Source organism: Oncorhynchus tshawytscha, linkage group LG25 (assembly GCF_018296145.1).
Source record: "Oncorhynchus tshawytscha isolate Ot180627B linkage group LG25, Otsh_v2.0, whole genome shotgun sequence".
NCBI lineage: Eukaryota > Metazoa > Chordata > Actinopteri > Salmoniformes > Salmonidae > Oncorhynchus > Oncorhynchus tshawytscha.
In genome coordinates, this window is record NC_056453.1 from 27,647,511 (window position 1) to 27,657,961 (window position 10,451).

Consider the following 10,451-nt stretch of genomic DNA (forward strand, 5'->3'; position numbering starts at 1 on the left):
TTATGCCTTGATATAGTTCTCTTTATAGTTAACATGAATAATTTAAAGAGTTAGAAACACTTACATGTTTCTTAAACAATATCATGCCTGTGAAAACAGAAGAAAATCTTCCAGTAATTAGGAGATGAGGGTGTTAGTCTTGGTGGGGGTGGGGGGGGCTTACAGCATATGACCATCTGTAGCGATGCCCTAATGAATAACACTCACGTACTTCAAAGTGGTCAGTCTTTAATGCATCTGTAAGGCCAGGTTTGCAGAGCAGCAAGACATTAGATAAAGCTGATTTGTTTCTTGGAAAACTGTACTTGAGGAGCTTTGGCAGGAGGCTGTATGTGTTGAGGGGGGTGGTTCTCGACAAGCTGCTGCACTTTTTCTCAGGTCCAGCCCACGCCTTACCCAGTGCAACAGCTAGATATATCAGCACCACACACACGCACTGGCCATGCAGGGCACCACACTGTGCCCAACCTGGGCCCAATCTAGATCCACAGCCTCCCCACCCACCCACACACCCACCCACACAACATGGCATAGAAAAATAAATGATGCCAACGCTTCTCTTACTTTCATTGCTGAAAAATATAGTATATAGAAATGCATGATACAGAATCAGCCACTATAGATACTGTTATGAAGAGCAATGCTAGAATATGTTGAATAACTCACGTGTAGGTATATCTTAGATAACCCATTACATGATACACTTAGGGTTGTGTGTAATTGTAACATTTGATTGAACTTGTATCTAATAAATATAGGCAGGCCTCTGTGGATTCTAGTCTGTTATAACACAGACTAAATGGGAGAAGAAAAATAATCAATTTCTACAGATTACATCTTCCTTGTGTTCAAACATGACTGTGGCTCTAAGCTATATTAATAAGCATTTAAGTAATCTTCCAAATGTGCTGTAGTTTTGTGCCTGATAATGCAACACCGACTGAATGGTACCCATGTTATTTACTCGGTGACAAATTAAATACACAAATTCACATTGGAATTGAGTTAAGGTTCTTATAATTTATTGCAGTTTGCACACAATTTGAAAATTTCAACAACAGCACACCAAAAAAGTACAAAACTAAACAGCCTTAGAATTTACTCCCCTTGAGAACATAAAACATACTATGATTGTCAAAGCTAAAATGTCTAAATCCAGAAAAAGAACAATGTCAAAGAAACAAAATCTCGCAGGGAAGCAAATATATTTGAATCAAAATCTGCTTTTTCAGACAGTGATTGTCCTTTTCAACAGATGTTTTTCTATTCACCCTCATCTCTTCGTATATAGTCTTCTACATTTATGTTTTTCCCCCACTGGACCTTTCCTGTTTTCAAGTAACCAAAGTTGGATTGATGATAAATGGAGATGCTTATCAGGTCATTTCACAGCTTACTTCTATTTTAAAAATGTCAATAAACAGTCCAGTTACAAACTTACAGTGTTAACAACGTGGGAAAAAAAGAAGCTGTTTACAGTAGTTAAGGCGGTCAAGTACAATAAGAAAAGCCATCAATAATTGTAAATAAGTCTTCAAATAGAGTTAATCCACATGTGATATTTTCCATGATATATTTGTGGTTGCAAACAGATCAATTACCACTGTGCAAAATGCCATGACACTGTGTGCAGTTGGCAAGGAGCACCCATGTCACCAGCTGATGCTGCCACCACCACATCCTCTAAAGAGCAAACCAAACCCCCGGGCCAGTGTGGGCATGCCAGTATCTCCCCACAAGTGCGGACATTCATAGCTCTACTTACTATCATCCGAGTTTGGGTATAGTTAAAGTTTTGCTTTTGTTTGACAGTTCTCAAGAATGGGCATTTACTTGATTTCATGATCTTTCTACACAAAAATATTTTGAGTGCAGATTTTTTCCTCCAGAATGTTCATTCATTAAAAAGAAATAAAAAATAAGTTCTAAATAAAATATTAAAATAAACAGTTCAAATTTAATTTAAAAATGATAAATTATAATTTAAAGTTAATTCAATAATTTCACCTCCTCTTGAATGTAATAGTATCCATGATTTCTTGAATCTATAATTTAACTATAATTTTCATAAAGGCATCTTTTCAGCAGAAATCTCAGTTAAATAAGCTTTAAAAAGGTGCAGTCAAGCATGCCAATTCTCCCCCTTCAAAAGTAAGGATTGCGCTTTCAGTACAAAACACGCACGCGTGCATACATACAGTACGTACATAGGAGCATCCAAACAGATACACACAGACATACAAATTAGGAGCGTGATGTTAAGCATAGTGCTGCTCTCTGATTCTTCAGCTTTGTTTTGAAACAGAATAAACCTTCAGGAGTACTCAGATATGAGCAGGTGAGTCTCTCGCTCTGATAGAAAAGTGTGACACATTTTCATTGGCCACACAGAAACAAATGCCAAATGAAAATATAAATAAATCAATTACCCACAATGCTTACTTGATGTCAATGAGAGAGCAGAAAATACCAAAGAAGAACGTTAACTGGATAGATACAGCAGTTGGGAACCTTAACTCCCTGACCACCATGCAGCAGAGTAGACGGTGACGAAGTGCTGTGTGGACGGGAGGCAAACACACTAGTGGAGATCTTCTGTAGATTAGTTTGTTAGTTAGGTCACTGCTGGCATTCTGCCCACACTGCCCACCTCTGTCTGTCTGACGACAAGCTTCACCTCACATACCGTTACACAAACTCAAACCCAAGACCAGTGCATTGACAAAAAAAATCTTCACAGCCCAGCAGAACATTTTAAAGGAGTCCTAACGGACTCTCAAAAGGAGCAGAGAAAAGAAATAAACTACTTAAGAATATAATTAGTTAATTTAAAATACACTCCTCAAATGCAAAAAAAAAAAAACTACAACAAAAGGTCAATAAATCATATTCATGCATTTTCCATAGCTGTAAAATTCACTTTTTTTAAACAGACTGCACCCTTGGAGTATTCACATAGTCTGTTCTATATTTGTTCAATTACAGTGTACAGTAATACAGCAATTCACATTTCAAATATACAGGTTGGACTTCATGCAATAACAGATCCCATTTTCCAAAAATAAATCCATATAATCACTACAGAAACCGATAGAATACAGCCAACTTAAATTAAATTCTGTTCAACAAAGGATGTTTTAAAGCTGCAGATAGAGATTTAAGAAATTCTAAAATAATCATTTATAAAGGGTTTTAGAAAATACTTCAATTAATGTGAAAAATGAAGCTGTACATTGCATGAGTGCCATTTGTCTTTCATCAGTCAAGTTTCCTATCACAAGTCAAAATGTACAAGAGCTTAAGGAACAGAAGCTTGTAGCTATATTTAAATCAGACCTCTTTGCAGAGTAAAACAATTTAAACGCACACACATTCACACAGATTAAATTTGAAAATGAAATTAGAGTAGTGCACTATACACACATGTATGCATACACACATGTATGTGTACTGGTATATATTCATGATCACAGTACCCGTTTAGTGTATTCTAATAGTCTAACTTCAGTGTGTATTACCTGAACACTTCATATGGTTGTCATTGAAGGTGTGCCTTAGATTAAGGAGTGTATAGACATTTGTGTATATACACAAGAAATCTAAAAATAACTAAACACTGGCTACTGATACCAGCGGCCATGTTTACATACATTTTTTAAACAAAATCAGAACAAATAAAATAGAATAAAACAAAGGACTGGAACAGAAAACAGTAGTAACATGTTCATGTGCTATTAAAGTGCCATTTAACAAGATTTTGCAATGTTACGTACAAGAAACATGACTGATTCAGACCCCTCTCCCACCCATACCCTGCTCCAACTCCCCTTACCTCTCTGCCCAACCTTCACTGACACCTGTCTCATTTAGCTTAAAAACAAAGTCCTGATCATTTCAGCAGGCTTCACTTCCACAGTTCTTGAGAACTATCCTCTATGGCCCAGTCCCTGTGGAGGTTGGGGAGGTTGAGGCCTTCGCTCTTGACAGAGAGCGAGTTGACCAGTTCGCAGTGGAACTTGCGGATGTGGCGGTACAGGTCCCCGGACTGGGTGAAGCGCCGCTCGCACCACTTGCAGGCGTGCGGCTTCTCTCGGGTGTGCACCACAGCGTGCCGGCTCAGGTTGTGGGAGTACTGGAAGCTCTTACCGCACGTGGTGCACGTGTACGGCTTCTCCCCGGAGTGAGTCCGCTCGTGGCGCTTCAGGGTATACATGCAGGAGAACGTCTTGCCGCAGATGGAGCAGGTGGGCACATTGACATCGCTGGCGGGCTTGGCGCGCACACCCTCCTGCTCGCGAAAGTGTGTGCTGAGGTGGATCTGGAGGATGTGCGGACTGGGAAACACCTTGTTGCACAGGGGGCACATGAAGATCTGAGTGTGAGGAGCGTTCAGCATGTTGGACACGTAGGGCAGCAGGGCGCTGTCGATGCTGGCCGCCTCGACCTGGGCCCGCTCACTCTCTCCCCCCAGCATGTCATCATCGCTGACCTTGTCGTCACGCTCCAGCTCGTTGGCCAGGGAGGCATCACGCAGGGCCGAGAGGTGGGCCTCCAGGCCCAGGCGTCTGTGAGCATGGCTGCCGACCCCGTGGTGGTTCAGTCCTCCGTTGGTTCTGGGAGGGGTTGCTTTGGGCCCGCTGTGGTCCATCTCATAGTCGCCACTCACCAGGCCCTCATCATCTGAGCCTGTGTTCTTCTCCTGCTTCACCTGGACCAGGGTGCCCTGCAGGCTGTCGGGCGTCACCCGGCCACAGAAATAGGGGTTGTTGGACAAGGCCTCGCTGGGCCCCGTCAAGCTGGACTTCACAGACAAGTCCAGGACACAGTCTGCATCCGCCGACACTCTGCGAGAGCTACGGGAGCTTCGGGAACCACGGGAGCCCAGGGATCTCCGGGACAGGGAGCCAGTAGAGCTGCTGGGGCTGCCGGCAGGGGACTGCAGTTTGGGGGGACTGACATGGGTGTCAGCCTCCCTTGGGCTGGTGGCGGTGGCTGGGGTGCCCGGGCGGTCAGAGGGCAGCCTCATCCACAGGTTACTGGGGTCCTGCTTGGCCTCCAGGTCCTCATCGTCACTGGGCAGTAGGTCGGCCGTTGCGGGGTGGCCCGTGCTGCCCTCAGAGAAGCTCTCTACTTTGTCAGAGCAGCTGGAGGCGTCTTCCTCCTTCTTGGTGCTGTCTGCCTCCGCAGTGGCTTTGTACTTCAGCTTCTTCTTGCAGACCTTGACTATGTCGTACATATGTAGGAAACTGGCTGCAGCCAGCACGTCCTCCACGGGCAGGGCTTTGAACTGGAGCTTCCCCTCGTACATGAACTCCAGCAGGAGAGCGAACGCCGGGGCTGTAACAATGTCGCTGTTCAGATGAACAATGTCCCTTTTGTCGAGCTGGTCCTTGTAAAAGAGATGGAAGTACATGCTGCATGAAGCCAGCACTGCTCGATGGGCTCGGAACTGGGCATCGCCGACCAGCACAGTGGAATCACAAAGGAAACCCTGATGCCTCTGCTCACTCAGACACTGTAGCAAATGTCTGCTGTGGTCTGGGAACTCCATGCTGTCTTCATAACCTAGAACAGACAGAAGATGTTAGAGGCACATTATTTTAGAACAGCTACTGTTTTGTTTCAGCTTGGAGACAACCTGTCTGGATCCACTCATATCTTACTCTCTCACCTCATGCACACACAATTGCACTCACTCGCATTCAAAAAGGAACAGATTAAAACAAGTTAGCCTACACATGAAATCCTTGGCATTTTAAACTATATCTACAAAACTAAATGTCTCTAAAATATCACCAGAGACATTTTCCTTTTAAAGTCTAACATGTTTTACCATCAATAAATTCAAACTTTCAGACACAAACACCAAATAAAAAAACTGATAAAGTCTAATTGCGCCATAAACCTAAATGTTTCCAGATTATATTTGGGAGAGGTGTTGCTCTAGACTGCGATCTATGGCCGTTCCACATGATCACAGAGAGGCTTCAACAGCTGAGCTCCTCCTGGTCACACAGATGCCCGCCTGCCTGCTAACTGAACTGCTTCCACGCTTTTACTCTCTCAGCTCCTAGTGTGGTTATTTTTAATAACCCACTTTGGACTGGCCTGGCCAGCCTCTTTAGGTAACAGGCTTTCAGGTACACAAACAGTCCTCACATACACAAGCTACCTATTCCAGAGGCCTAAGTACACTGAGAATGACGACTGTAGACACGGAATTTAAGGGTTTGAAAAACAAGTTGCCTTGTTGGTAAATTACAAAAGGGCATTTATTATTAACTCCCACTGTTCGTTAGATCCAATTAAAAAAAGGAGAATCCTATTCATAAAATATATTTAGTTAATATTTCTCTGAAGTTTTTCTAAATAAACTTTCATAATAGCAGATTCAGAAATTTTAATGAGAAACCCCCCCCCCACACCTGTTAACCAAATAGCTTTTTCTTGTCTGAAATAATACGTGAGCCTGAACATCAACCAAAGCAGTTAAATAAACCCATTTCAATGTGAGTGAACAAGTGTGCGATCCCCCTCATTGGAGCGGAGTTCAGATTTTCTTTAATGAGAGGCTTACAGGGACAAGGATGTCCAACCCCCCAGCAAACCCCCACCACCCCACGCTCCCCCTCCCCAAATCTTTCAAGAAACTGCACATCCTTCTCAAAGAGACCAGCACTGAAGATTTAGAATACAATCACTCTAAGTGCCCTGAAGTCTACATCAATCCTAATCCTTAAAATGTCTAAAAATAAAGATAGCAGGACAACTCACAAGGTAGCAGCGATCAAATTAGGGGTCTGCGAGGACAGAGAGGGACGGACAAGGAGGCTTACAAACATCTGATCCAGCTGACTGGGGCCATATGGCAGCTGCTGCCCAGATAAAGAGATTAAGACTAGAAGGAGTGCGATTACAGCTGTCTAGCCAATTCAGGCAGCTCAAATCTGCAAGTTCTAAATTAGTCACCACCAACAGAAAAAATGAACACAAGCCTGGGAAAGAGGACATTGGGCTTTCAAGTAATTTCACAGCCATTTAGATTTAAGACATTGACTTATTCTTAGTAAAAATGACCATATTGCTTTTTTTTTTTACATGGTTCTGGGATGTTTGTCCAGAATAACTTTGAGGAAAAATATCAAACATGTTGATAGTAGCAGAAAGTAATAGTGCGTTGACCAGACAATAAAAACATGTTAAATTGCTTTTTTAGTCACACAAATTAAGAAATATATTTTGGTTGAAACAAATAAAAACAATTTCCCCAAAAACGGATAATAATTTCAACATACATTCAACAATCAAAGGACCAACAATCAACCCCAAGCCCAACCTGCTCACAACAAACCAGATAAAACCTCTACCCACAAACAAATGGATCAGTTAAAATCTCACTTGGAAACCTCTTCCTGACAACAAAAACACCAGGCTCCTTGCTTAGCTACAGTACACAACTACTGTACACATACAAATATTTCACTTCCCTTTCCATAGAGCTCTGACTAAAAGTAGCCAGACACTGGGAAAAGCCAGAGCTTCCCGTACAAAACAAAACCATCCCAGTGCCCCGGACCCTTTCCCATAGACAGTACCTGCAGTATGCATCAACTTGATTAAGTCCGCTGTAGTAGAAAAGCTGGGCCGGCTGCAGCTCTTTTGCAGAATCAATGAGGGGGTAGGAGAGAAAAAAAGCTAACTGTGAGAGACAGATGCAAAGTGGAGGAGATGTTGGAGGGGAATGAGATACCTCCTCCTGCACACAGATCCGCACACACACTAACTCCCAGTCTGTGCGTTAGAATAAAAGACTGGGGGATGGCAGCCTGTCAGCTGCTCTGACATCATGTTCAGATGGAAATGCTACCTCCAGCTGTGCTCCTTTTACAGCCATATGCTACTCCTCTACACTCTTGCCACCAGCCTCTCCTTTATACAACTTTGTTTCTTTTTCTCTCCTCTCTCAAAAAAAAGGAGGTAAATGTAGTGAGGTGCTTGTGTGGAAAACTAGCCAACTTCCCCCTACCTCTTTACTCTAAAGTAAAGGAGAACTTCAGAAAATAGGTCTGTGTGAAATCCAACACTTTTTCTAACCTAGTTTCCCAGACTAGTTTCCTGCTCAGTGAATTTAAATACCATCAAGTTTTTTTGCTGCCTGCTCAACTTCCAGTAACCATAAACAAAGGCCAGCACAGCACATTTGCAACTGACAGACCCACGCAGCTGATATTGTTTTCGACTTCTTTACGGTTCACTGCCCTCACCATTACCATCATTCATTTCCCTAACCCTTCATACAATTGACAGAAAAAAATGAAAAAGTAACAATGGGAACAATAGTATAGACCTCATGAGTGAGATTCTAAACAAAAGCTACACTATTCCTTGTTGGGCCGGCTAAAACTGACTACAACCTCGGCTTTCTTTGGTGAAAGTATTTCACTCTTCCGTGTGAATTTTTCAGGTGGTCTTTTTATTCCACAAGGAATGAATTTATTTCTCTGCTATGCGAGTGGATCACAACAACGCATCTATATACAGTCCATTATTATTCATATCAAACAATAACAGTAGGCTATATAACATATTCACATTATTGTGTAGGCTTTATAGATATGAACTTAATATCTATAGATATCAAGATATTCAAGAAATTCTCAAGATATTCAACATGTTCCTGTTGACATAAGGGTATTAAAATCCACACGTTTATTATGAATATTTACAAGATCAAAACCTTTAGGAATCAATTGCTATATATGCTGAGTGTAGCCTATACTTAAGAAAGGAGAAACACGAATATATAGGCTACAAGAACAAACCTCTGGCCAGATATCTTATTATGTTATTCATACATAACCTTCAAAGTTTCAACGACTCTGCATGCAAAATTGTAAAATTAGAGTTGCAACTAAATAATTAGGCTACGATATTACTGATTCCGGATATGATAACTTTTCACAGAACATATTCCTTTCACAGAAAATGGTAGAATGCATCATTAAATAGCCCTAATGAATGTTGGTAACAATGTTACAACATTAATTTTACAACTTGCAACACACACACACACACACATCACTCTAGTCTAGACTATCCAATGATACATCATTCATTTCAGCATAGCATTTTCATTAGGCTATTTTACCATTGCCTTTTATCGTAATAGCGGTCTACAAAAAAATATCCAAAGCCAAGAAACAACTGTCAGAAATTAGCCATTACTTCTATAAACTTCATGAAACCGGACATGACACGTTACTCTCGATACGAGCAACTATCTGATCAATGTGTCTGTCAAGCTCTGTAGACAACTTAGTCCTCGAGGGTGACTATAGGCTGGCTACCAACATGTATCTGTGCTGCTGGTTACAGAATGTAAGACCGTCGCCAGCAACACAACAGAACATTCGCAAGACTACAATATCTCGCGCGCGCACACACACACACACACACACACACACACTGACCCAAGCAATCAAGCTAGCTAGCCATGGTGGCAGAAAGTAAACGTTCGACCAGTAGTATTGCAGTTCTGTAGCAGGCCCCGATGCTATGCAGACCATGACACTACAGGGTCTCGAAGAAGCTAATATAGCAACTATTATATGAACGCAACACACGCTACAAAGGATTGTTACTTTTTCCCTTTCCATTCTTTAACCCCCTTTCATCACCCTTAATCGGACTCTGGTATTAAAGGCACTTACAGACAACAAGCTCCAATGTCTTCCTGCTTCCTTCGTCAAATCCTCTTGGGGTTGAAAAATAACTAGATTGACTTTCAACAAATTTCCATAACAACCTGCAGTGGCAAAAAAAGACGGAGCGAGCGAGCGGAGAGAGAAGGGCTGCGGCAGCCAGATGTTTCCGAGCTGTTGCTACTCAACTCCAGCTACGGTAGAGGCGTCTGACTGGCAGCACAAAAGCCAATGGTGCTCGTGATAAGAAAAATGAAGGCAAATTGGAAGCAGCCGCTGAAGGGGGAAGAGGGAGGGATATCTTCTCGGCGTAGGTTGACACCAGGCAACAGTGAGAAGGCAGAAAAAAGGCTAAGCGAACTGGTTCCCTGAACAGACTGGCGCAGAGCACAGAGTGAGCGCAAGGTGTCGTGGGTACTGTAGTCAGGCTTCGACTAGTGGAGCGTGGAACAGGTGCATTACGTTATTTATATTCTTGAAAGAAAAACTTTTGTCACCGGTAACACAATTAGGACTGCAACGACAAGGTCTACGAACGCGTATAATGTTGACGCGGCAGTTGACGCGTATAATGACAGCGTTGTGGAAGCATGCAAAGTAAATCAAGGTATCACAATCAATTGTCCATTAATTTATTTGAATAAAGTGATTTTCTTTCTAGGCTATTATTTCACACTATAGTAATGTTTCTATCGCCATGGTGTAGCCTATAGGTTTTGCAAGAATAGTAACTTAGTTAGTCAATGCATA

General features: G+C 42.2%; 1 protein-coding gene across 5 annotated transcripts; it reads right to left on the reverse strand.

Moving 5' to 3' along the window:
* Window positions 1-1,000: 1,000 nt before the first annotated feature.
* Window positions 1,001-10,067, reverse strand: zbtb18 (zinc finger and BTB domain containing 18). Of its 5 annotated transcripts, none has more exons than XM_024388186.2 (2): window positions 9,711-10,067; window positions 1,001-5,565 (listed from the first exon to the last, which is right to left on the reverse strand). In XM_024388186.2, exon 2 carries the CDS (start codon window positions 5,549-5,551, stop codon window positions 3,905-3,907), a length of 1,647 nt encoding a protein of 548 aa, XP_024243954.1. In that variant the 5' UTR covers window positions 5,552-5,565; window positions 9,711-10,067; the 3' UTR covers window positions 1,001-3,904. The 5 variants fall into 5 exon arrangements, with proteins under 5 accessions (XP_024243954.1, XP_024243953.1, XP_024243955.1 ...); XM_024388185.2 differs by lacking the exon at window positions 9,711-10,067 and adding an exon at window positions 7,596-8,598; XM_024388187.2 differs by lacking the exon at window positions 9,711-10,067 and adding an exon at window positions 6,775-7,573.
* Between the last annotated feature and the right edge of the window lie 384 nt (window positions 10,068-10,451).

Bases quoted from the DNA above. Each gene is read 5' to 3' on its own strand.
- zbtb18 (XM_024388183.2), bottom strand. From the start codon at position 5,972: ATGTGGAACGGCCATAGATCGCAGTCTAGAGCAACACCTCTCCCAAAT. The intron at 5,566-5,905 runs GTTTATGGCGCA...TGTCTGTTCTAG, and splicing joins TATAATCTGGAAACATTTAG to GTTATGAAGACAGCATGGAG.